The 27,687-nt window shown below is 35.6% G+C and overlaps 1 protein-coding gene across 1 annotated transcript in view; it reads left to right on the top strand.

Annotated features, from left to right (window-relative positions):
- Positions 1-27,133, top strand: part of LOC149302949 (putative histone-lysine N-methyltransferase PRDM6) — a 59,501-nt gene extending 32,368 nt beyond the window's left edge. Inside the window, exons 3-7 of the mRNA XM_089481916.1 lie at positions 5,560-5,687; positions 8,140-8,264; positions 11,402-11,744; positions 21,632-21,808; positions 27,019-27,133. Of these exons, the coding sequence (XP_089338042.1) occupies positions 5,560-5,687; positions 8,140-8,264; positions 11,402-11,744; positions 21,632-21,808; positions 27,019-27,133 (888 nt within the window). The remainder of the gene's footprint in view (positions 1-5,559; positions 5,688-8,139; positions 8,265-11,401; positions 11,745-21,631; positions 21,809-27,018) is intronic.
- The last annotated feature ends 554 nt before the right edge of the window (positions 27,134-27,687 follow it).

Below are 27,687 nucleotides of genomic sequence, written 5' to 3'. Positions count from 1 at the left end.
ACTGTGAAGTAGAATTGACCAGTGACAGACCAAAGAAGTGGAGTTAATGATGGAGTAGTCCCTTGTTGTAAAGGGTAAGTGAGATATTCTGTCCTCTGCATACTTTTAAGCCTCAGGCTGGTTCCTTTTTAGACTCTACAAGGCTATGTCACTCCACTTCTGGTCCACCAGCAATAATGGTTTGAAACCATAGATATTTAAACACTGCGCTCTTAGCCAAAAGAATAATTGGGCAATGGAGATTACTTGACCTACAATTTTGTCTTAACATTGGCTTGATCCATCAACCCCTGTGTTGCAAATCACCTATAAGGTGATGAAACAGAACTCTTATGTGTAAATGTCCTCTACTTCTCTTTGAGTAACATAAAGCAAAAAGAGAAGCATACATTAGTTAACCGCTTTAACCATTTCATCCTTCGAAAATCAGTAAATGTTATATTATTATTTATTGTTTTATATCACTCCATCATATTTCGTAGCTCTGTAGAATGGGTTATATAAAATATCTTACTATAACTTTCAAGAAAATAATAGTTCTAGAAACATCAAAATATATGTGTAACTGATAAAGGAGACATTTTTGTAAGTTATCTACTGTATAATAAGTATTGATAACAGAAATGTGGAGATTGAGTTATGAAAATAAAACTTTTAAATATTAGGTTTTATCTTCCATTACAGAACAGAATAGAAATCAGTTGAAAAAAAATGAATCATTAGATTCTGTAAAACCGGAAAAGCGCTTGGAAAAATTACGAAACAATGGCTATCTTTTACTGGCAGTATAAGCGGCTCATGACAGGAGTTTTTATTGCTCAAAAGCTCGCACTTAATAAATAAAAGCTGACAGAGATTTTTGTGATTATTTAAACTAACTGTTTATTCAGGCTCTCATGAGAAGCTTAACTAACTTTAAACAGAACTGGTCATATAACACAAACACTATTATTGTAAATAAGCTACATAGTTAAACTAATTTTAGCAAAACATATGGCCCCATGTATTTTTTTTTTTTATGAATTAAATATTTATATTAAAAATCATATTACATACAGAGGATGTATTGTGTTAAGTTCAATATTTATAAAGACACATGTAACACATGTAACACCATTCATGTATTTTTGAGAACCAATCAAATGTCTGCAAGAATTTGCCAATATCCAGTATCAATATTTACTTAAATATTTCATTGCCTAATGGTTAAAAATATCATTTCTTTAAAAATGAATGATGCTTATGTCAACCATATAAAATGCATCATAAACTCATGGAAGATGATGTTAAGGAAATATTGCTAATATTATAAAAATTGTTGTGTGATTATTTAGCAGGCATGTTTGTGTGTTACATTGCTGCTGTGTAGTCATAGCTATATTCTTAATATTATGTGTATGTTGCTGCTGGGTGGAAGATAGCACAGATAGGTACACATCACAGTCTGGAGGATGCCTCTACTCTAGTATCCTGAAAAATGGTAGTTTTGTCACTTTCAACAGCTGGATGAAGAAATATTTCACTTTAATTTGGAAGAATACATTTTTTCCACAGCAGGGCATTCCCAAAAGAGCAGAACATCAAAGAGGGTTGGTCTCACTAGTCAAACATCATCTGGTTCTAGAAAGGAGCTGAATGAATGAACTGTAAGGACTTTTTTTTCCCACTGGAGAGTGTTTTGTTCTGATCATAGTCCTAATCCAGATAATAGAAAGCTAATGCCCTAATGTCTACATCTGTCAAACGGAGATCCCTGATTGACTGATGGTCCTACTTTGTACTGTGGACCTCCAACAAGTCAAAAGATAAGTGAGATACTGTAAGCGAGAGGAAAGTAGGGTAATGTTTGGTGCAGTACACAGAAAACAATATTAGATGCTTTATTCCCATGACACTTACAAATATATCAAGCTAAAAAAAGACTTTTTTGTAACTAGAATATGAGTTGAGATGAGTTTAAGCGAGTTGAAATTTTACTTCTAATTATTAGAGAAGAAGAACTAAGTTGGTGCTGCACAATTCGTTATTTTAATTAGCACGGTTTAAGGAATAAAGACTAAAGGCAGATGGGCAGACAAGATGGGCTGAATGGTTCTTGTCTGGTGTCAAATTCTATGTTTCTGTGTATGCCTTCTCAAAGGAGACACTTGCTGGAGCTGGCCTTTCTTATTATATAGTAAAGTTTAACCTCAACTCAATGTTTTGTGAATAATCTTTAATGTAATTGTTCCTCTTTCATCTTCCAAGGCATTGGACAAATAGGGCAAACATGAAATCCATTGTCAGTTGTTAAATGGGAGTTCATACTGTACTATGGGATTTATATGTCATAACATATTCTAGTGACTAACATATGCAATAACACTTATTAAGTTTAAGCAAAATTACAGAAAACGGAGTCTTAAAAATAATGTGTTTAACATTCATAAAGAAAATGTTTTGAATCTGCCCATAACTAAATGAATTTGATACAAGAATTTATTTTACAAGAAGCAGAACTCAGGATGATAATCCAGGAGAATGCCAAACTAAGACACTGGGTTTAAATATTTAACATTAAGATAGTCTTTTTATCATGTGACTGTGGTTTAGGAATTTAAACAATTGGCTTGCAAACTAATTTAGGAAATACTATGTAAGTCATAATGACACAGATTTAAGTATAATGATTTATGTATTTACATTAGTATTTAAAGAGGAATATATACATTATAAATATAATGTAATAATGTAATTTGAGTGGATTTACATAACAAGCTGATACAAAGGTTCTGATAGAACTAGGAGATTGCAATATTCACAAACAATTTTTAAATGCAAATATATACATATTTAAATTGTTTTAAAAAGGTTTTTTTTAGATTTTAATGCCAGTTTTTGTCATTCTAAGAGTTGAGTGAGGAGAAGGGAGAGAACCTCAGGATAGAAAATGTTTTAAACATGCGGCTTCTACTGTCTTTTTCCACTGATCATTGCTAAAAAAGAAATACAACCTTACTTTTAAAGAAAATACTTGCAAGAAGGTGTGACTGTCTATAAAATGCTTACATTTTTCAGAAGCAAAAAAATGATTGTAAAAAATAATTTCATTGTCTGATTGAAAAAAATATTCTTTGAAACATAGTGAGTATAAAAGGAAACTAGGTTATTGTTAGTTTGTGAGTTTAATTATGAATTAAACCAGAAAAAAAGGTTCCTAGGAGATTAAAGCTAATTTGTGAAGCAATTTTCATAAAATTAATATAAAAATGTTCTATTTTTCTATTATTACACAGTAAAAAAATAAATTATACATTCATAATTGCTGTAAAATGGATTTCAATGGCTATCCATATTTCTAATATTTAATTTAGATTATTTGTGCACATACATTTTTATAAATGAACCAATTTCCCCATTAACCTTATTTATAGTATTTTATTAACTGAAAAATAAGACAGTAAAACATTTTGAGCATAATTTTTAATTAAGATGAAAGTGTTTCCATAGACGATAAGCAGCAAAATAACTACATATATATATATTTTTAACTGTTTTAACATAGCATGTCTAATTCAGAAGCTGAAGGTATTTTTAGTGTGACCTAAGATTACCCATATCAGGGATTAGCATATCTCTAAACTGGAACATCAAAAGAACAATATGTTTATTTACCAAGTGGTGTTTAACTGCTACACAAGAGATTTTCTCTGGTAAAACTCCTAAACTGCTTGTCAAATCAAAGACGTCAAGATAACAAAACACTGTTATCTCACAACCTAATATTTGGTATTACAGCATAAGAATAGTTCTGGCATGGAATTTTACCAAAATCTTATTTTTTCTTCCATCCAGAGCACAAAACAATAGACACATGTTCCTTTTGGTAGACCTGATATGTTTGACGTTATAGTAGCACTTGTGTACTTCGACTGATGAATGGGTTTGCAATGTTTTTTATTTATCTAAACACTAAAAGCAAAACATATGTAGCCAAATGCAGTAAAGTGTACATATAATAATAAATCACAGAGACCTCGACCATGTTCTATGTAGGAGGTAGGGTCTTAACCATAAAATGGAAACAAAAAGTGCCAAGCATATCCTTATTGTTTCTGATAAACAAACAACAGTCTTTCTTCACATGATTTAAGTCAAAATAATGTCTTAAATCTAATTTGAATCAGCATACACAAATTCTATGTTTTTACTTACACATCACATATGAAAAACAATGACAAAGACTCCAGATATATTATGTCATATACAATCAGCATTTTTGTGGCATTAATGCAAATATCTATATTTGGTTAACTTGAAAAACAGAATATGCTTTGAGCATGGAACATCTCATCTTTTTTTCCTTTTTTTTTTGTCATATTCAATTTCCATTTTCCCCTCCCCTTTATTTTAACTTTGGGGTGCCAGCACCCAATATCACTGGGCAATTTCCACTGGCAATTTTTCTACCTAATCTGATCCTGCTGGGTGGGTGATTTTCCTCTCCTCACATTCCCTGGTTTCTTATTAAAATGAATGCTTCATGATGAACAGCTCAATTCTGTGGCTCCCTAATTCTAGCCGTTTGTGAATAGGAGGGCTCTTGCTGCATTCGTAAGGACACACACCATCAGATAAAAAGAACCGGCTATTTAAGGATACACGTCCGCATATTCCTCACTATAACATGTACAATGTCTCACCGGGCTGATTTCAAACATTTCTTTTTGATGCAATAATCACCGCAACTTTCACATGCAACTTTCATTAATGTTTTACCCTAATTACAATGTGCCAGTGTTCCTCCCAAATCATTAAGTTGCCTTCATACATGTTTTTGTTTAGTATTTAGGTTAGTGTTTAGATCAACAGCAAGGGAACGATGAGCACATCAATGTAGCGTGATTAAATATATACAGCTGCTATATACCCACTTCCCTCCCATGGTCCTTAAAGGTCACATTCTAGCGAATCTCCCCAAAATACTGTATATAGTGATTATGTCAAAATATAGTTTTCAGTGACGAACAACATTTTATAACATATAGGGTGGAATATTTCCACATGTCATTATAAGTTAATTATCTACCATGTAATATGTTTTGTCTGTTGAATGAATGTGCAATAGTGAGTCACTGACACAATATATATCATATTAATATCACTATTTTATTAGCTGACCACATTGACTCGGTATGTTCTTTTTTTGGCAGCATTGTGCCCTATAATCATCATTCCTATGCTGCCATCTATTAAGTAACTGCCCATTAACTAAGAGTCTTTGGCAGTTGATAATTTTGGACAGTAAGCTGAAATGATTCCTTGGGAAGCATCACAAGATAAAACGCTATATTATTATGTTTACAATAAGATTGGGCTGATTAGCAACACAATTTGAACACATTACAAAGTATTTCACTGTCATGTCTACTAGACCTCAAGATTCAGCTGTAAAACAATGACAAATGTTGGAGTGATAAACTCTTGCAAAAGATATAGCGAGGCATTGGCTACACAGTGAAAACGATTGTTATTGAGTCTTTTTTTTTAAACTAATTGACCTTCCAACCTGTTCTGCAGATATATGACCAAGATGGGACATTGCAGCATTTTATAGATGGAGGAGAACCCAGTAAGTCAAGCTGGATGAGGTACGTCCGATGTGCCAGACACTGCGGAGAACAGAATCTGACTGTTGTTCAGTACAGGTAATTTATTTCTTTCTAATCACATAATTTTCTGATCACAGAGAGGGATAAGAGGTAGACAGCCCAAGAGAAAGCACAGATTAATGACCCATATATGTAATTTAACATAAATGCGTGTTTCACACTGTACGCCAAGTAGAGTTCTTTTCTTCAAATGTAGGAAAGAGGGTGCCATACCAGCCATTTTATATTGTGTGATATCACAGGAGTATGATGCCAGTATGCAGCCATTAAATGATTAACCAAGCAATATTTCAAAGAAAAACACTTTTCTGATTGCAGGAAGACAGGTATGGTGAAGCAAAAATCTGAACAAAAAAATTAGCATGACAGGATCTTTGATACTTTATTTGGAAACAAGCTACCACACAGTTACAGGACACAAAAGTTCCCAGACAAATCATGATTCCGCAAAACAAAAAAGCTTGCTGTATTAGGAAGAAAAACAATAAAAAAAAATCTCTTCATCGTCTGATACAATGTTAATAACTAGTACAGTGTGGAGTGTTTCAGATCACAGAGCAGTGAACCAAGAACTTTAAATAAACTCAGTTCAATCACCAATGAGTTACTTCATGGAGTAATGAGAAGCAAATACTTAGGCTCGAGATGATTTTTTTTTTTCGTATCGACCACGGATGTCCCTTTCACAAAAAGTCAGCTGGTTTGAATTCACTGTGTTATGATTTCTAATATCTAAATGGAATTTTCTTCAAAGAGCTGTGTGATTGATTGACCCTCAGTTGAACGTTTTGTTTTTATTTTGAGGCTGACAATAATGTCCGTTGGCATGTGTTCCACTTCAACAGCGTTGGGACGCCATGAAACTATCTTTATGAGTCATCCAACCACAATACTAAATACATGTCAGCAAAGGAAATATTATCCGAAACGAGAAAAATCCCTTTGATGTACTTCAGCATGCAGAGCGTTGTGCGAGTTTTGGAAGCATTATCCGCTTGGAAGAAATGGTGTATGCTTACACTATTTTTTCGGCCTACTCCAACCCTCAGAGACCACCCATTGCTTGAAAACAGTTCTGCTCTTTCAGCAAACTGTGTCATTTGGTTTTTAGTACATTTGTTGCCATTCGGCCTTGTTTATATTAGAGAGAATCTAGTGAAAGATTAAATGTTTGCAATGGCGAAATACAAAGTACAACCAATTTTTCTCAATTTTTACAAGTTATTATTATTATTTTTTTTCATTTTATCTTTTCGGCTGGTCTTACATTTTTAAGGCATTGAGATGAGAGAATTGTCGTGATCATGTGAAGGAAAGATACTGGGGTAAAAAAAAATCTAAAAATCCCTTTTTTGTCAGAAATACATAAAAACCTATAGAAAAGAAACATTTTTTTGCTTAGCAAGCAGTGCCCTCATGAGAAAATATAGCGGTAAATGGAGACAATAGCAAGATAAATGGAAGTTTTGCAGCTGCTTGTAAAATATTGAGAATCTGCACTTTTTTATTGATCTTTATAATTCTGTTGCCACAAGCCACTTTGTGGTGACAAAATATGTTGACAAGTGCATATCTCACGGCAGTGAAAAATATGGTGAACGATTCCCTCTATGTCTGCAGTGCTACATTATAGACAAATGGCTCTGTTATGTTCAATTCTTTATGGAAAGATGAAAGTTAAGGTCTAACATCTATTTACACTTTTATCTGAAACTTCAGGCCAATACTTACAGAAGTGATTCTTCACCCAGAAAATTAGTCGAGGGACCACATATTTTTTGTACGTCTGCAATTTTTTCCAATTTTCACTGGCCTGTGTAAATAATGATGTTTTCATGCTTCCTGGGCTTGATCATTGCAAAAAGTTATCTTACAGCCTGGTCAAGATTTCTTCAGTACATACAATTTCAAAGGTTACAAACAAAAATTCCACGTAATCCAAATTTTTTTTTTGCCACTATTTGATTTTGAACTCAAGAAATGATAAATTGGAATTGTTTTAAATATGTATATTTCCAAATAATGGAGCAGGGATCAATCTTTTTAGGATAGCACTCATACATTGCTAACGCAAGAATAAGAGCCAATGCTGATAGGAACGTGGCAGCAAAGCCACAGCTTGTGAAAGCAGTAAATTCATTAATTCAGTATACAGGTAATATGGCAGCAACAGGTTCGATCATTTTCTGGCCACATGCAATTATTTTTCAGGGTATTCACCGTTATAGTTCCGCTAACGTAAACACGTTTTTCAATGAATATTTCCAGATATGGATATATGGATTTACATAGAATCACAGAACTAGGGTGTCCATTCCAATATAATTAATATATATCACACTGTATGACCCTACAATGTTATATTTAAAGTCTTAAATTAGATGTATTCATTTATTTTACATAATGGTCCTTGTGGGGTGATTGCCAATACAGTGACTATTACATATTGCTGAGGAACTTACTTGAAATCTAATTTTATTGTTAACAGGTCAAGTATCTTCTATAGAGCTTGTGTTGATATCCCCAGAGGCACGGAACTGCTGGTGTGGTACAATGACAGCTACACATCTTTCTTTGGGATTCCATTACAATGCATTGCTCAGGATGAAAACTGTAAGAATTCTAGCTTTTACATATTTAATGATGCTTCAAGTGTTCAAATCTGTGAATCCAAAAGGATTGTTACTTTTGTATTTTACACATTTTAAGCATATGCATTATTTTAAAAATGGTCCTATAATATGCAGGTATTGTGTATATTGAAACATGAGACAAATGAAGTTTGCACACATCTATGTATAATAATTAATAGCTATATGCAATTATTAAAACTTACTGTGGTTATTATATTTTTATCAAGAGCTACTTTAACTCATGAAACCTGAGATCTATGGCAAAATATGGCTCTTCCTCCCCCACCCTTATCATATTAGCCAGAACAACGCCTGGACTGGCCATCAGGCAAATGTCTGGTGGATGGGTAACCAATGGCGCTTCCCATTTACCTTTATTGCAGATCAGCAAAGTACTGGAGGGAAGTTTATTTCAAAGGTGAAGAAATGTTAGAACAAGAGGTGATAATCTAAAACTAGATGATCAGAGGTTTTGATGTAATGTAAGGACATTTTACTTTACTGAGAGGGTGGTAAGTGGCCTTCTATCAGAAGTGGTAGAGACTAATACAGCAAGGGAATTTAAACATGCCTGGGATAGACATAACACTATCCTGAATCTAAGAAAAGATCAAGGGCTGACGAAGACACACTAATTACATCAGGAATAATGGGCAGACCACATGGACTGTATTATTTTTATCTGCCTTCAAATTCCTTCCTTCTTTTCTGTTCCTAGTGCGTGGCCACCAGCTTGATTCACGTGGTCACATGCAAAAGTGTAAGAGCATAGTACCAGTTCAATCCTGGGCTAAATAAACCAGATACCACGAAAAAGAGTAATAGTTAATTTGGTAAAAATAATTAGTTAAATCTTGAGAACGGGAAGTTGAGATGTTTGGTACACTAATTTATACCTAGGATTTGTTCTTATTATAGAATAACATATAGCTTCACATATGTGAGAAATATGTCATGCTCTGTAATATGGTCTAGTACAGTATGCAATATAAATAAATAGTATTTCACAACTCACTACAGGAAAACATCTAGAACAGATGCCTAGACCACAATAAGATTGTCTCGCCCAAAGTACAACCACTAAGTATAACACAGATATAGAAAAAGCTCAGTACACTAATAGTAATGCATCAATATTTTATATGGTGCATGACATCTAACATACAAAAGTGCTGATATTAGTTCAACATAAAAGCTAGAACATATAGTATAGAAGGCAGACACCTGCGAGCTCACTTCAACGTTTCAGAAAAAGACTCAATTTTCAAGGGAAAAACATTGAGATGTGTAATAGTAGAGAAGACTAACTGCTGCTCATCCACTAAATAATGTAATCCTCAACTGACACCCCACAGTTCTTAGAGACGTCAGCTAACACAGCAGGCATGGAAAGCAAGTACACCAATAGTTGATTAAAAACATAGAAATTCTTTTTTTTTTTTCTACAAAAACTATTTATGAGCCAGTACTGGCACACCAACACACCACAGAATGATGTATTGTGACTTCACTGACCAAAATGTGTTTTTTTGGAGTAATTTCTCATAGATTCACACAAGCCAGCACAGATTTAGAGCCTAGAATAATAACTGGTAATTACTAAGAGCATACAAGTGCTTCAAAACAAAATATAAGGACGTACTTGTTAAATTTAGTCTAAATTACATTAATTTTTACAAATACTGGATAAGTGTATTCATTTAGATAAAGAGGTACAGTGTGGCGGACGTCAGTAAAAATACCAACTGCAGCATCTGGCCATGTGGGTTCCTATAAATAATGTTCATTTCCAAGAAGCTGTCACAATTAAGGTTTGGCATAGTAAACAAAAGGAATAAAATACATTTTATTTTAGTAATAAGTTCAGCTATATAACACATGAAGATGCTTTAAGGGCAACCTCTGTATACATTTCACTTGAAATATAAATATTTTATTGATCTCGATTTGTTGTCTTGCAATGTTCTTTTCAATGTGTTGTGCTTTCAATTAATTGTAAAGCATATTATTTTCCCAGGTTTTATTGGTTTTCTTCTGTTAGGTCTATATTATATTGATTAGCTTATTTTTCAAGTGTTGGGATGCATTGAGGTATGAGAAGAGATTGTCATGGAGATAAGCAATGGTGCAGCTATCACATCACAATACATGAAAGATGTGATTGTCTGTTTAACATTAATTTAGCTAGTACTGTGACAAAAGTTTTAGGCAGTAAAGTGAGTGCTTCAAAAAAAGACATGTTAATTTATTTTTATCATTTAAGAAAATGTAAAGTGTGACTCATTTTGCATTTTCTTAAATGATAAAAATAAATTAAAAATTTAAAAATGTAAAAGAAAGTACCTTCTGCCTTTTTTTCTGCACTCCAGTTGCATTGTTTTCGTGAATAGTTGAGTCGCTTGGCTTTGTTTCCATGTCAGATGTATGGCTTTTTGGCTGCAAGTCTTCCATGAAGATGACTTCAGGCCATATTTCTCCTGACAGTAGATGGCGGTACCATGGTCCCACTGTTTTCTGCCAATGCTGAGGTGATGGCACTGCTGGACACTGCAACGGGATGTAAGCATGAGGTTTCCTTGGCCAACCACTGCGTCTATGGTCCTCAATGTCTATTTCTTTATGCCTTGAAATTCCTCCCTGGGAGAGACCTTGTCGATGCAGTAAATCTATCTTGTGTCTTGTTGCTGCGCTTAGTCTTGCCATGGTGTATGTATAGGCAAACTAGGTCACCACTCGAGATCTATGATTTCTCTTCAACCTGACTACTTTAAAAAAGTGAAAAGGGGGTCTGTGCAATGTTGATGTTGTGAAGCTCCCTCGTGTTTTTTTTTCTTCTTGTTTTGGCTAAATTCAGCAGTATCATTAGCAAGGGGATCATCTACCCTACTAGCCCTGCTGAATCCCACTTTTGCTTGGCATCTATAGAGCAAACCCTGAGCTAAAATGAAACAGTTTCCCTCCCACGGCAGCAATCAGTCCTCACATGTCTGGACCTTTGACAAAGGTGGACTCGTGGTTCATGGTGGGAATGACCTGTCAAGTGAAATTGGAATTTTGTGTCATATATTGTTTTTGCCTTCTGGATAATGCATTTAGCAGTGCATTTTTGTTTTGCAGTGAACGTTCCGACGCCAGTAATTGAAGCTATGTCCAGACAAGACACATTACAGTCATTCAACAAAAATGGCAAGTTGTCCTCTTCATCATTACAAAGGTCCATAGTTTTCCCACAGACTCCATGCAACAGAAACTATTCTCTTCTGGATAAGTCTGGGCCGCTGGACACCGGGTTTAATCAAATGAATGTAAAAAACCAAAGAGTGCTTGCCAGTCCGACCTCAACGAGCCAGCTTAACTCGGAATTCAGTGACTGGCATCTTTGGAAATGTGGACAATGCTTTAAAACTTTCACACAACGGATCCTCCTACAGATGCATGTGTGCACCCAAAATCCAGACAGGTAAAACAAAAAGTCCTGAACAGAAACAAAAATGTGAATGATTTTCTAATTTTGAAAGCCCCAATGAGTAGCTACTTAATCTGGCAGATACTTGTCAAATTGTAATCCTCTATTTAGACAGTTAATGGAAATTTGAAATACTAATTGACTTATGTTAGTCAAATATATAAAGACAGACAACTATCCTTCCTCATCCTCTATTAACTGGAAACGTACATTAGTATAATCCATTCTTTAACATAAATGATCACTGTGTAAAAATCTACAAATGTAATAATAGATAAAAAAAAAAAAGTCAATTTTATATAAAAACTGTTATATGCCAAAGCAGAGATTGTCCACCGGCCCATCAAGCATTTGCCTGGTGTGCACGATAGTACCACCTATTCCAATCTTGTAATGTTGTTTAAGAAGTCCACATCTCTCGTTACTGTTTGGAGGTGTATATCTTTTATTGGCCAGGGGTGATTTGAATTCTTAGTTTGTTCTTGAGATACTACATACAATTTTCAACATAGCTGCTGACACCAACTGTAATGTGTACCCTTTGCCCAGCAAAAAATCCTAAACTACCCAGCAGCTAAACAGGCAACCCTCCAGCTTTTACCTGTTTCAGCTACAACTCCCACGATCCTCTGCCAACATTTGCAGAGCTACCATTTGGCCACCTCTGTTAAAATTGTGCATTCCGGTACAACTATAAGAAAATTATACTCATGCTTACTTATATAGGTGTAAAAAAATATATAAAAAGCCCTGTTACAACGTTCTATTTAAGAATGAATTCCATTAGAAAGGTTTCTCAAGTGTTTATCTCTTTACACCAGCCACATAAAAATATAGTAAAAATACAAGTGATTCTAAATGCAGAGTATAGTTATTTGAGTATTGATTAATAATTAACCACTTAAGTACTAGATAAATGTACAGTACACTGCTGATTATTATGTCGAGAGTTCCCATTGGCACTTAAAGAGTGAATTACTGAATTTAAAGAAAAGAAATATAAGTTTCCAAAGGTGGCTGTATGTCTTCAAGAGGGCTTGCTCCTCTGCGGTTGTCACAGTCATTGCAGGGTTCACCTACGGTGTGCAGTGTATATGAACTTAATTAAGTACTAACAGGCAATGAATTGGAATTTTCTGCTTAGTGCTATTTTTCTTCCGAGCATGCAAAGCCATAAATCCTACAGAGCTGTCAAAAAGATATACCTGCTCTAGCGGTGATGTGGAGGAAAACAGATGCCATTTATTCAATAAACTAATATCCATATAGAAGAAAAATGTTGACCAGATACCTTAGAGTCAAACTTGGTTTGAATGTTTGTCAATATGGAATTTTATGACTGTGAAGTGAAGATGAAATTTAGCTGAACGTGGGAATTAGTATTTCTGGTGCTTTGGCTACTGGCATAGTATATATATATAATAGATCCATTATTTATGCATCAAAGGTAGCTTAAATGACAGCATCAGTGACTTGTATCAGAGGGAAAAATCGAATTACCGGTATTTAAAATGAACATCTTACTTGTTTTGCGCTGTTTGCAATTAAAAAGTTAACGACTTTAGAAACACCAAAATGGCACAATTATAAATGCTTTCAATAATTACTAATAGAAATGTTAGTGGCATTTTACCTCTGTATGTGCAGACATGCAAGGTGGACAAATGTAGGAATACAATAGCTCTGGTTCCAGGCTCATACAAAGTAGAGCTTGGATCCTTGCTTTGCTTCATCTATGGGCTTTTCATCCTAGTACGTAATATCGACACGACCAGCCATTGTCCATTTATCTTATTGGATGATTTACTGTCCTACCATAAAATGTGACCAATACGGTGGGACTGCACCAAGATTCCTGCTACAAAAACAAATCTTCTCTCAGTTCCAACAAGGAGAATATGAACATTTCCAGTTCTGGCTATCACTCATAGTATATGCCCAGTTTGAAACATTTGGACTTTAGGTTTGTTCACTAAATGAAGAGTTGGCCGGAGAGTTGCAGTTTCAACTCCCTCATGTAACTAATCATTATGAAGTGCCAGCACTCTCATTTCTCTGGAAGGTCTGAGCTGACCCTGTATAATGCATATTTGACCATGCCATGACACTGTGGAGAAATCTCACTGATTTAACTGTACATTACACAGGGCCAGCCAAGCTCTTCATGCTGCAGCAGAAGTTCACTCGTGTGGTGCCCTTCATAATGTATAGTGAAGTAAAGGAATTAAAACCATAATTCTCCTACAAAATGTCTCAGATGCCTGGTTCCATTCCTGCTTGCATACCTCTGTCTGCTCTAATACTCTAATACTACTAATGCAGGATCATGTAGTTTTGTGCTGCATGACTCTGCCATAGTGGTAAAGAATTATGACCCTGATCTTGGGCCAAATCTCCCCTGACTTTTTAATTCTGCATCAAATGGCATACTAGACCCACTTTTGCACGCAGAACATGGAGCAATGTCAAAACATACGTTGAATGCGGTTTTCTTAAGAATTGCCGTACATGTATTTAAGGTCAATGGGTATGCGGTGTTAATTATTGTGCTTTGGATAACATAATGTAACTTGTGAGGTTGGTCATTTGGGCTGTAATAATACATAAACTGCACACATTAGCATGTTACAAATATTGAGAGTGCCCAACCTTGCAAAGTCTTGAAACTGTGTAGACCTACACTAGACCTCAAATAGAATATATTTTCAAGTGAAGCTTTCATTAGCAACTTAAACTGTAGTATCTACGAGTTGCAAAGCTGGAGAGGAAAATTAGTGTTTACTTAGGTGTTACAGCCAGCCAGCCATCTGTAACTTCAATAGTAAATGGGAACTCTTAAAGAGTTAATGTCACCAGTTTTAAAGCATGCTGATAAACTTTCACTGTCCCTTTCATCTTTTGACATACAGCAGTATGAAAGTCATATCTGACTAAAGCACTGGGTCACATCTCGATCACTGAAGAACATCTGTGCAGTTATGGGCTATGCTACCAAAGTGATGGGGATATTAAAATACCATACAACCTACCTACTGTTTTCTAAACGTTGTCACCCCAAATTGGAACATAAAAAGCTTTAGACATGACTTCACGCTATGGCAAGATACTTTATCCTTTTAGTGCAATACAGAACAGACCACAGTCCAATTAGCGTCACGAAGTGTGGCACTGGGTGCTTTTATAGTTAGTTGGCCTCGATGTAACTGTAAAGTTAGACCCATAGTGTAATCTTGCTGAATGTACATCACACCTCATGTTTCTTTAAATGACTAATGTTTCTGTACCTCCGAAAACAGTTCCATAACACCAAAAAAAGCTTATTGATTTGACAGTATTTCAGCGAGAGATTTATGCACGCATTAAAATTACCACTGTTAGGAGCTAATTGTATGTGCAGACTGCATTACTCAGATGTGATGGAACATGATTCCCCGCAGGGTAACATGATATAGGAGAAAATATTTTAGAAGCATTTTTTTTCCTCTTCAATAAACATTTAGGGAAAAAGCAGTGGGACCTTAGAATTAAACTGCAGACTTTGCAAAAAAAAAAAATCCTCCTAAGCAGACGTAAAATCCTATAAATAAAATTGACTTCTGGTTGTGTATCTTCTGTGTTTACGGAGACTGCATTTTCATGGAGAATAACAATCAATAGGGAAGTTTAATCCGCCATCCTAAATATCAATTTATATGTAGAACACTTTATAGATGTTGTTTTTGCTTTTTTTGTATTTTAACCCTATAGGGTGTAGGTGTGTTCACACATACAGGTATCACATCTGATAATCAGTCTTTTTTTTTAAATAATATCTAGTTCTAAACGGCGGTACCCTGCTAGTCATACATCAAATACAGTGTACATATATTACATTTGGAATCTGGATTTCTTCTCTGAGCTAGAGGGCAGCCACCTCATCCCACCAGATTAATATGTTACTATTAATAAGCTTGCGTATTCCTAATTATATAAAATCAACAGCTCCAATGAGAAAATTGAGTTATGTGGATAGGAAGGAGCAATAAAAAAATAGATTTGGGAGTTTTTATGACGGTACTGCTGCTTTAATTGCAAATAAACTGGAAGATTTTAGGAATATGCAAACCTTATCAGCAAACTGATGGAACTACAACTCCCATTATGCCCTGTTGACCAGAGTTGGTGTTTTTTTTTAGTTAACTTAAATAATGTATGGCATGTTAATGGTGTTAAGTTATTCCGGCCGAGAACTTATTTCAAACACATTGTTACTGAATATACTCAAGCACTAGAAATGTGTGCTGATGCAAGTCTATTCTTTAATAGATCTATTATACTAGAGGTAGAAGTAATTGAACATTAGTACTAAAACGCAAGGGGAAGGATAATTAAATGTAATCATTAAATTACCCATGGGCTCTTCACTGTGGTAAATTCTTTGCAATCCTAGTCCCCAATGGCCATTACTACGGCCATGTTTTTGAATTTGTACCATCAATATGTCAATGTGATCCTATTGACCTGCCTGTGACTAAGACATAATGGTAGGTATGGACTGCCTTGATAAGCTGACCTAGAAACGGCCTTTAAGGAGTGGAGCTGGAAAGTTCTGCCTTAGCAGTTCCAGATGGAAGACCTATTCCTGGATCTTGAAAGAAATGCCCTTGCCAGGAACGTCTTCTATCTATGTCTGCAGCAACATATTGTTGGTTACCAAATGAAGTTATTAACTGTGGCCATACGTTATAAATCTACTCAATATTAGTAACATATTCCACTTATTAAAAGAGGAAAGCAGACTAAAGCTGAGTAGATACACATTAGAAATCTAATTATTTCTTTGTTTTTGGAAGGGAACGTTTCTCCAAAATATTATAATTGTTACAAAATCTTGGACACAAAGTTAAATTCCCTTCAAGCTAATCTGTACCATGCTGGTGCAACCTATGGTCCAAGCAGAGGGTCACTAAGTGCTAAATCATAAGAGGCTGGTAGATATGTGGAACAGCCAGCAGAAGTCAAGAAGCTAATATAATTAGGAAATGTAAACATGTATGAATATGGCTAACCTGAGTCTAAAACAAGATTAAGGACCGGTTAAGGTTTGATTCTTTACATTAGGAAAAACCGGAAGACTACATAGGCCAGATGGTTCTTATCTGCCGTCAATTTACAACAAATTATAAAAAATAAAATCTCACAAAATTAGCATCAAAATGTCAGATTTATTTAAGGCAGTATGGTGGTTTATATTTATATATTTGGATTTATCTGCTGCCCTAAAGTGATACCCATGTTTTAATTACACTATTATTCTGATAACTGTGCAGATGGGTAGATCATCCCAATAGGTCGTTTCATAAACCAGTCTTGGATCAGTCAAGTCTTGTTCTAGAATTTAATTTATTGATTAATTACTCAACAGAATTACTTGCATTTAATTTTAATAATTCACATGGGACGCTAATCACAAGATTATAGGATCAGTAGCTCTTCAGATCTTTAATGCTGGTAAACTACTCTAAGGCTAGGTTTCCACTTGTTTTTTTTTTGCTAAAAACGCCCATAAAAACGCCAATTCAGCCACACGGCATTTTTTTGTGAAAAAACGCTGCGGCCAGATGTTAGCTGTTCTTCAATAGGAAATCGCACAATGCCATATCCACTTGGTGTTTTTCTGTTTAGCGTTTTTTCAGTCCTCTTTGGCGTTTTTCTGCTTTTTTGGGCTCTGTGGCAGTTTTTCAAAATCGCAGCATGTTGACACTCTGGCGTTTTTTGCAAGGAAATCTTGGCGTTTTTCTCCAATAGAAGTCTATGGGAGAGAAAAAACGCCATGAAAAAGCCATGTGGGTTTTTTGCCTTGGCGTTTTTTATGGCGTTTTTTTCCACAGTTACAATGCAGAGGATGGACCCAGTATCTGTGTGTCCTACGAGAAATAGGCTGGAAACAAACAGTTTCACACAAAACAAAGTTCATATTGAATTTTACACCATTTGGAACAAACATGCCATTACAAACAAACATACGCGACGCATCAACTGGATCCTGCGTGCCAAAAGCAACCGCAAACAATTTTCACCATCATTTGGGGCCAATCCTCCTAGAGGAGCAGACATTCGGAATAAAGCTTGCCCTACAAACCACAGAAAAGAGACAAAAGGGTCCGCCAGGGCGTGTTTAAGTAGAACTCTACCAAGTAAATGACATCAGGAGGGGGCAGATACTTGCCATTTATCCTAATCCCTTTTAGCTGGGTGAAAATTCCAATATGTAAAGGCTGGAAAAATGTCGGTGCGCTAAGCTAGTCACAGGCTCAAATAATACAAATGTATAATACGAGGCCTACCAAACAGTGTGAGCATGCTGCATAGTGTGAGACTTGCTTAGCGCACCAACATATTTTCTTTTCCCTGTTTGCACATATTTGAGGTTGTTGGCTCCTCATCAGTCTGGTTGCAGCTTGCTGTCCAGGGGTTAAATGGGAGGAGGTTTAATTGCACCTCCCCAACACATTAATAAGGTTTTGGTAGCAGTATAAACTGCTTTGTGTGCCCACTATGTAGGAGGTGAGAGTAGGATCTCACCCTATTGAGAGTGTGCCTTGACGTGGCGGGTGAGCTTAATTATGCTTTGGCCAATTCATATAACCAAAACCTCTCATTTATATTATGTTTATATATTTGTTGCCAACTTTATTAGGGTGAGAAGCGCAGACAGTATTTTGTTTTTTGTATACATTGTACAGCCAACACACTGTATTTGCAGCATGCTCACACTGTTTGGTAGGCCTCATATTATACATTTGTATTATTTGAGCCTGAGGCTAGCTTAGCGCACCGACATTTTTTCTTTTCCATCTTTGTAATTAGCCAAGGTCTAGACACTGACTGACCAACTTGTCTATATATCAGGATGAACTGAAAGTGTACCCAGTTGGAGTCACTTAAGGTTCCAACACTGGAATGAACATTAACAAAATTAAAAAAATGACAGCATTGGTTAGGAATGAATGCAATAAAAATCTTACAGATTACAAAATTTTACAGACCTTGCCCATTGTTGAATTGTAGTGGGCTTACATCAGCACAGTCCTGGAAGAGGTATGAATGGGATATGTATATTGGTAGTTAACAGGGTCACCTCTCTGATTAGAACTGGACACCTAGGAATTCTATGTGTTGCAGCTTAGACAAGAATGTTCATTTTGGTATCACCAGGGTTCATTAGTATAGGGTGACAAATCGTATAGTGAATACCACTATGAAACCCCAGGTACAGATAAGAGGTACCCTGTATGTGGTTAGTATGCCACACTAAAATACTTTGGTTATATTATATTATATTAGAACCATATGGTGGTTTAAATGCAAAGGGGTTTAGTACAAAAATAACAGTGTGTACAATGATAATGTCCTACCTTTTGGGGCTTAAAGCTTTCAGAAGAACCCATGATTGACAATTAATTGAACGCTATACATATTTTAGGCTAGGTTTCCACTTGGGTTTTTGTCCTGCGTTTTTTTTCTTGATGAAAAACGCCAAGAAAACTGCCACTGCATTTTTCTGCGTTTTGGCGTTTTTTTCTGGAGTTTTTTCTGGCGTTTTAGCCTTTCTGTGGAAATTGCTTTTTTTGACCTTAGGCAGTTTTTCCAGCCTTTACAAGTTAGAAGTTTCACCCAGCTAAAAGGGATTAGGATAAATGGCAAGTATCTGCCCCCTGATGTCATTTACTTGGTAGAGTTCTACTTAAACGCCCCGGCGGACCCTTTTGTCACTTTTCTGTGGTTTGTAAGGCATGCTTTATTCCGAATGTCTGCTCCTCTAGGAAGATTGGACCCAAATGATGGTGCAAATGGTTTGCTGTTGCTTTTGGCACGCAGGATCCAGTTGATGTGTCGCGTATGTTTGTTTGTAATGGCATGTTTGTTCCAAATGGTGTAGAATTCAATGTGAACTTTGTTTTGTGTGAAACTGTTTGTTTCCAGCCTATTTCTCGTAGGACACACAGATACCGGGTCCATCCTCTGCATTGTAACTGTGGAAAAAACGCCATAAAAAACGCCAAGGCAATAAACCCACATGGCTTTTTCATGGCGTTTTTTCTCTCCCATAGACTTCTATTGGAGAAAAACGCCAAGATTTCCTTGCAAAAAACGCCAGAGTGTCAACATGCTGCGATTTTGAAAAACTGCCACAGAGCCCAAAAAAGCAGAAAAACGCCAAAGAGGACTGAAAAAACGCCAAACAAAAAAACGCCAAGTGGATATGGCATTCTGCGATTTCCTATTGAAGAACAGCTAACATCTGGCTGCTGCGTTTTTTCACAAAAAAAACGCCAGGTGGCGCTATTGGCGTTTTTATGGGCGTTTTTAGCTAAAAAAAACCAAGTGGAAACCTAGCCTTATAGAGAGAAAGGGATTAAAATAAAAGAGTGTGAAGACTTTGCTCCAAGGGTGAGATATGGGGAGAGTCCATGTACAACAAGGTAGACAATTCACAGTAGAAAACTGCAAGATTTAGATGTTAGATAATATATGTTGATTGTCACCTTACATTTAGTTTTTCCATGTTAAGGTGCAACACACTTTGCAGGTTTGTTAAATGCAAGGAACATGCTTTTCAGCCTGATACACTTTGATATTAAAAGGGAATAATCTGTTTTTTTCGGATAACTATTTCTACAATCTAAAGATTCCTTTTTACCAAAGACCTTTGATGTGTAGGATGACAGCATGCAGCAATTCTTATTTTACGTGTGTCGGTTAAATTACTGTGACACTTTACCGCATAATCAAGTAGTTGGATAATTGTTACCATTTAATATATATAAAGGTATCAGTAGATCCTTTTACAATCATGCTACCTTCTTTCGGCTTTGCTAAGACTAGACATCTATAGGTCATAAATGTTAATAGCTCTTTTGCCCATTAGGAAAATTGATTGATGCTATGAAATATACAACACCCATTGAGTAGGTAACTGTATATTAAATGGAAAGCATTACGGATGTTTCCAACGCTAGGACATATACATACGTTTATTTATAGCTCCAAACAATGTGTAAAGCACCTTAAAAAAACAAGATAATTAAATTGATATTACAGCAAATGGCAAGAATTGAAGACAGAAAAGGGATAATCATAAGCAACGCATTCTAACCTATTATTAGTCCTGTACAATGAATTAGGATCAACGGCACTTTTTGTTGTATGTATTTTTTTTTTACACAATAGTCGTTTGGTTGTTTGGGTCTAGGCTTTATGTTATAGCCAATGTAACAACAGTGCCTTACCATTGTGCTTTATAATGAGAGAGAGATCATCATTTTTTAAACCAATCGTAGAATTATCATTAAGTGTCTGCCTTCCTTTGTTTTTGGAAGGTGCTTCTACACCATAGATCATGGCTGGCAAGTGGCCCACACCCTCCCCCACTGCTGATACCCCAAATAATCTTTTCTTTCCATTATTAACATTTATATACCTTTTAGAATACTGCTTATTCATTATTAATTACTTAACTATTTCAGTTGGTTTATACTGTAGATTTCAATACATGTCCATACTGTAAACAATTCTATGAGAAAATATTTATCACAACAAGGCTTGCTTAGCAATAGCACACGTGGAGACATTACACACTAAGAATTATATACTTACATACTATACCTTGTACTATTATTATCATATTTTATTAATATTGTGCCAACAGTTTACACAGAACTTCTTCCAATACAATATATTCAAAGGGTATGCCAAAACTAGAATTGCCAGACTAAGGAGGTTCCCGTTCGCAAGTTTACGATGTAGAAGAATATATTCTAGTTTTAGACATTCCTGTAACAATGACTTATAAAACAGTCCTCATAGAAACAACTCAACTGTGTTTCTATCTATTTTAGGCCTTACCAGTGTGGACACTGTTCTCAGTCCTTCTCCCAGCCATCAGAATTAAGGAACCACGTTGTCACCCACTCCAGCGATAGACCCTTCAAATGTGGCTATTGTGGCAGGGCCTTTGCTGGTGCGACCACATTAAACAACCACATCCGGACGCACACAGGGGAAAAACCATTTAAGTAAGTAGCTAATGTGATTCAAACATTTGTTAGCATCAATTTAATTTTACAGTTTAAATATTGTTCAATTTTAATGGGTTGATTTTAACAACTACTTCCCAGTCTGAATTTCACAATTTACTAGAAGGAGAACACATTATTACATGCTAGGTTTAAATCATAATGCATAGTTTAGCTTCTAGTGTCTACTCACCACACATGCCTTCTTCAGATTCTTGGATTACTTTGCCTGGCTTCTATTGTGTTCTAACAACCTCGACAGGTAGTCATATTTCTTAATAATCCATGAATGTCTGTTCATAAACCCTGACTTGAACATGTACCCATCCAAGCCTCAATTAATCGTGTATGTCCACTCATTACATTTACCCACTCTACAGAAAATAAATAAATAAATGTTAGAATTGAATAGTTGGATGTGCCACCTCAACAAATAATAAACTAGTATGCAACAAACAGTCCAGAATGCATCAAGGTCAGGGATGTCCTATATGTGGCATCAATCCAAAATTTGATCTATCACTAATTTTAGTGCATTCATGCCCTGATTAATTAATGGTGAATTTCACTAGACAATTGGCCCAGAGGAATGTATCATAGTGAATAAGTTTTTGTGTCATAAATAAGGTTTATTAACCCCTTAAGGACAATGGGCGGCCCCTAAACAGATTGAAAACAATGCCGTATATGTACGGGCTTTGTCATTAAGGGGTTAAATCTTGCAGTATTGGGAACGGTCAGGTGTATGCGCATGTGGAGGATTCTTAGGTATGTCAAGTTTTTTGATGTGTTAGTGTTTCCATTTACCATTGTGGAGGCTTGGACAACACACACCTATTTTTGGTTGGCAAACGAGTTACATGAGTTCTTAAAGTAGCCTTAAAATGTATTCAATATTTATTATTAAAAAAGGTAATTACGATTAAATATTATAGCATTGTTTTCAAAACGCTCCCAATCAATAGATTGTGTGTTCTGTGGTATCCATTGGCTTTGAAGAAATGGCTGCCAATTGTCGCTTCAGCATATATCAATTACTAAGTTTAATATGTCACAGTACAAAATAAGAGGAAATAAATGCAGGGTTCAGGGCTGGCCATCAAATGTCATTGTCTGGTTTGCTACTATGATATTCCACAAATCAAGGAGATATAAAATTATTAAAAGAGCAATGCTCCAGTTTATGCATATATTTATAATAAATGGGACCTATCTTGCTCTCAGAGTTAAAGGAAAAACTACAGTCAAAATAGATGGATTTTGTTGTACAGTTATTATTACTGGGGTTGCCTCCTTCTCTGTTTTGTCCTGTATTTACAGATGAGGAACTGTGATAAATAGTGCCGTTTAGGGTGTTGCTGTAAGGATAAATTGAAAAAGCAAAAGCAAAATCAGGCAGATATGTAATTGATTTCCTCTGGCTGCTGTGTAAATAGATTTTAGTAATTAATTGAAGAGGTTTCGAGGTCAAAATGAAAAATAGATTTGTTTTAATGTTTAGATATTAGTTATCTGTAACCTGGTTGGCGCAATTACTTACTTGTGTTTGGTTTTATATATATTTTTTTTTTTTTTTTTTTTTTATCTTTCTTTCAAACTGAACACGACACTAAAAGGTAATAAACCTTCCTTACGTTTTAGTACACTCAGTTTGTCCCAGTGTTATGCCTTTTTTATGCCTGGTAAAGTTATAAAAATCTTTTTGTCGGCAGCAAATTAATTAAATGATTACTTGAAATAGCCTGTAAAATGTATGGTAAAATATATATAATATATTAATAAGTCCATATATTGAGTAGATATTAAATAAAAACATAGAAAATTATAGTTTTATTCTAAAAAAGATGTCAGATGTACAAGTTTAATAAAACAAATGTGGGTGCAGGGAAAGGACCTCAAAACTGTATTAAATAATATATGCACATGCAAAGTACAGTTAAACCAGTCAGGGAATTAGGTGAATTTGTTATATTACATCAGGTAATTCGCAATTAGAAGGGTGTGTCTCAGTATTTACAACATACTTGCATTGAGAAGCTTGGGGTAAAAAAACACATCCTGGACAAAATGTAGGTGGATCTTTGACAGATAGGTCCAAATAGGTCACTGTGTGTTCAAAACTAAACTATGCCTGAGCAGAACTGAATAAGTTAACACTTGTCTTTCGCTTTACACATATTATCCAACCAAATATTTAGTTAGGCTCATGAGACTTCTGAACCTGTTTTCATCCATCCTCCTATTCTTCACAAATTCTGGCATACTTTAAACCAGGGGAGGGCTTTCTGCCCTGGAGGCAAGTAAAGGCAAGCAGCCTCTGTCCCTCCATGTGTACATACACACACACCCTACCACTCACTGATTTTCTCACACATACTCAGGAACCTGGTTTGTGCCCTCCTCCCAACTAATGTAAACTACTGCAGGGTGAAGCTACACTGTGTTAAGTGAACTCATTGGCCTTCTTGGCACTGTTTGAAGAATTTGGACCAGTCCACCCTAATATCTTTAGGCTTAAGAAGCCCATCTGATGGTCAAATGTTCAAGAAGATTTATTTTAGGAAAATGTGTAACATATATGCTTGGATTACCGCCTAGAAAGTGTATTAGATCATTGGCTAGCAGTATGTTGTATCAGATACAGTAGTAGTATCAGCAAGTTGTAAGCAAAATAAGGTCAACAATGTCAAATATTATATATAATTTGTCATTCTTCATATAACTTCCTTTGTAAACTGCAAGTTTTCTTTTGCGATGTCCTATCCAGTACTTAAACAGTACTAAAAAAAAGTATTAAAGGTCTTAGTTCCAATTTTGTCATGCAATAAAAGGTAGTATATTTTGGCACACCAATCCACTAACTAATCAGTTTTCTAATAAACAATCAGCAAAGCACTAATGTGTCATCAGCACTTCAGATGCTTGGAGGGAATCATCTGCCCATAGATGTTAATGAATACACCAAAAAAAATCATTAGGCAATCAATACTTCTGAGTTATTTTCATTGAGCTGATAGGTCGGATACATTAAAGCTGACATTTTACATTTGTCAAGATCACAGTGCAGTTTTTTAACAGAGGAACTGTGGGAAGAATATTCCCAGAAAGACAATCATCAAATCACAACTTATTTATAATGATATGATAAGTTGCTTTAGTAGCTGCAGCACATAAATATTTATACTGAAACCCGAAGTTATACAGTTCAGGATTATTTGAATGTGTTTTAGAGGAATATATTTTGAACAGCAATACACACACATATATTAATTCACAGTTCAAACAGAGAGCACCAAATGATGCCAGAAAATAGACAGCATGGGTTGGAATAGTACACTTCCATTGAATATATTCAAAACTCCCAGCCTGATATTGGATTGTAGAGAAACTGGATATTTTCTTATACTAACTCGTATGGTGAAATGTTCTTTTATTCTATAAATGACAATTAAAGGTCACTGGTGGCATTGGTAAAGCCTGCCCAGTGGTTTTTGGAAAACTACCCTTAAAACCTTAACTTTGATCTCTCATTGCCTGATGAGAGGCAGATTAAATCACTTTAGCTGTCATTTTGTGTTGAAAAAACACATCTATATTTTTGCATGGTAGCCTGGACGGATTCATATGGTTCGTCTACTATAGTTTTAGTCTAAATCACTTGAAGGAAAAGAGTATCTCCTAGGGTTTATGTTATCTCTATACTGCTTGGTTAATTGGTCATACCGATCTCATTCCCATGGCTTATTCATTTAAAATGAGGTAATTTAACATTTAAAGCGTTGATCATTTTTAAACTTAGGAGCGGTGTATCATTGTTTAGATAGCATGTTGCATATTTGTGTTAAACTTGTGGAAATATACAAGTGCTGAGTGTGAAACTACAGGGCAAACCCGACAATGAACCGCATCTTAGCTTTTGAGAGTTCCAATCTCATTCATTTCAATGGGCAATGAACTCATACCAGCATTTGTGGGAAACTCAAGATTCCTGTGGGTTGCACGGTTGATGGAAACATTTCTATTTAACTTTTACCAGCAAGTCAGCCCATCACATCTGTTAGTGAATACCTCAACATAAAATTCATAATTTTAGGATTATTTTCAAGGCAGTTTGGCTCTTACTGACTAGTACCCTATACTATAGCAACAGAAGATGTTTTATGGTAAAACAGTGGGGAGGTAATGTAGAGGGGCAACAAAAACCCATCCTAGTGTTGCAAAAAAAAATGATCAACATGCAATGCTAATATCTTGTTTCGTACACCTTAAATGTCCACGTAAGGTCACGTTTAAAAGAGAAGACTTTCCTCCTAACAGGAAGATTAGTTAGTTGTTTCCTACATTTCTCTTCTAATGTATAATATGCCTTTTGATTGTTGAAAAAAAATAAAAAAAATTGTAAAAAAACAAGTTGTTTGCACTCAGGGCAATTTGCATTAACAGTCAAGCCTTCAACTGAGATACTGATTCAATTCTTAGTGAACCATTCACCTTTAGGGAACAAGAAGTTCATTAGAACCATAATCCTTATGCTGCCATACTGTAAAGTGAAGCGATATATCACACAGGTAAAGCAAGGACACACGCCGTGGAATATACTTGTAAAAGTTGATAAAGGGTGCCTAAGCATCCACCTAATGGTATATTTATTGGAGATTACTAAGAAATGTACTGCAGAACATTCACACATCATTTTCCCTGTATAACTAATGTCTATTTTCTCTCTATATATATATATTATCATTCCGTTCATCCATCTCAGACTTCAATGCATTCCAGGGCCTCGGGTATTGAATTCCAGATTTTAAATTAGCAGAAGGTGAAATTCTATTTGTCATCAATTTCTTTCTAGAGGTTACAGAGCAGAAAACCGCAGACAAGCAGGTTCTTTGATGGTTCGCTTGGAAAAAAAATCTCTTTTTATTCGTTATCTATTTGATGTGACAGCGATCAGAGCAGGGACAAGACATGACTCCCTGGAGAAATCACCTTTTTACTTTATATTGACAGATTTCTCAGATCTGAATCAGAAAGGCCACAGCCTATCACAGTCAACAATGTGCTACTAGTAGCCACCAATTAAACCTTTGGGGATGTGGAAATCTGAAGCCACTTTTGAGTGTCTCTTGTTATTAGGTAGGATGAGACAAAACCTTTCACCCTAACGGGAAGCTCACAAGTCTCGATATTTTTCTTCTTGCCTCCAATAGGTGTGAAAGGTGTGAGAGGAGCTTCACTCAAGCCACCCAGCTGAGTCGACATCAGAGAATGCCCAACGAGTGCAAGCCGATAACAGAGAATACAGAATCAATTGAAGTGGATTAACTGATTGACTGGTCGGAATTAAACTGCAAGGAAAGTCATGATTAAATGTCACGGACACTTAAGCAAAACCAAAGATTTCCTCTGAACAACTTTCAATCAGTCCCAGAAAACCGAAAGCAGTAATAAAATAACTAAGATGTTAAGGGATATTGATCTTGGCGTGGAAGCAAGACCATGAAATACATTATTTATTTATGAGTGGGGGTGAAACATATTTCAAAAGACAAGGGGACTTAACCTTTTCTGTCCCAACATATATATATATATATATATATATATCTATATAACTTTATTTGTAAGTACGTTTTTTAAAAACAAACAATTAAATATTTGTTATTTAATACCAAAGCGAAGGTTCTGTCGAGTTCTCCTGCCTCTGCCAACATATATGACTCTAAATCCAAATGGACTTGCTTAGGCTTGCACTGTTTTGCAGCATGAGATCTACCTTCTGAACGGCGGGAGCAGCACAATACCCCTTATATGATGTTGATACCCCTGACCTAATGGTCTTTGAAGAACCAGAGAAACTACTTATTCTAGTTTTGTTTTGT

Source organism: Sceloporus occidentalis, unplaced genomic scaffold (genome assembly GCF_023333645.1).
Source record: "Sceloporus occidentalis isolate IW3139 unplaced genomic scaffold, rSceOcc1.0.p SCAF_16, whole genome shotgun sequence".
In the NCBI taxonomy this organism is placed as follows: Eukaryota; Metazoa; Chordata; class Lepidosauria; order Squamata; family Phrynosomatidae; genus Sceloporus; species Sceloporus occidentalis.
The sequence above is the reverse complement of the archived record's forward strand: the minus strand, read 5'-3'. Positions and strand labels throughout refer to the sequence as shown.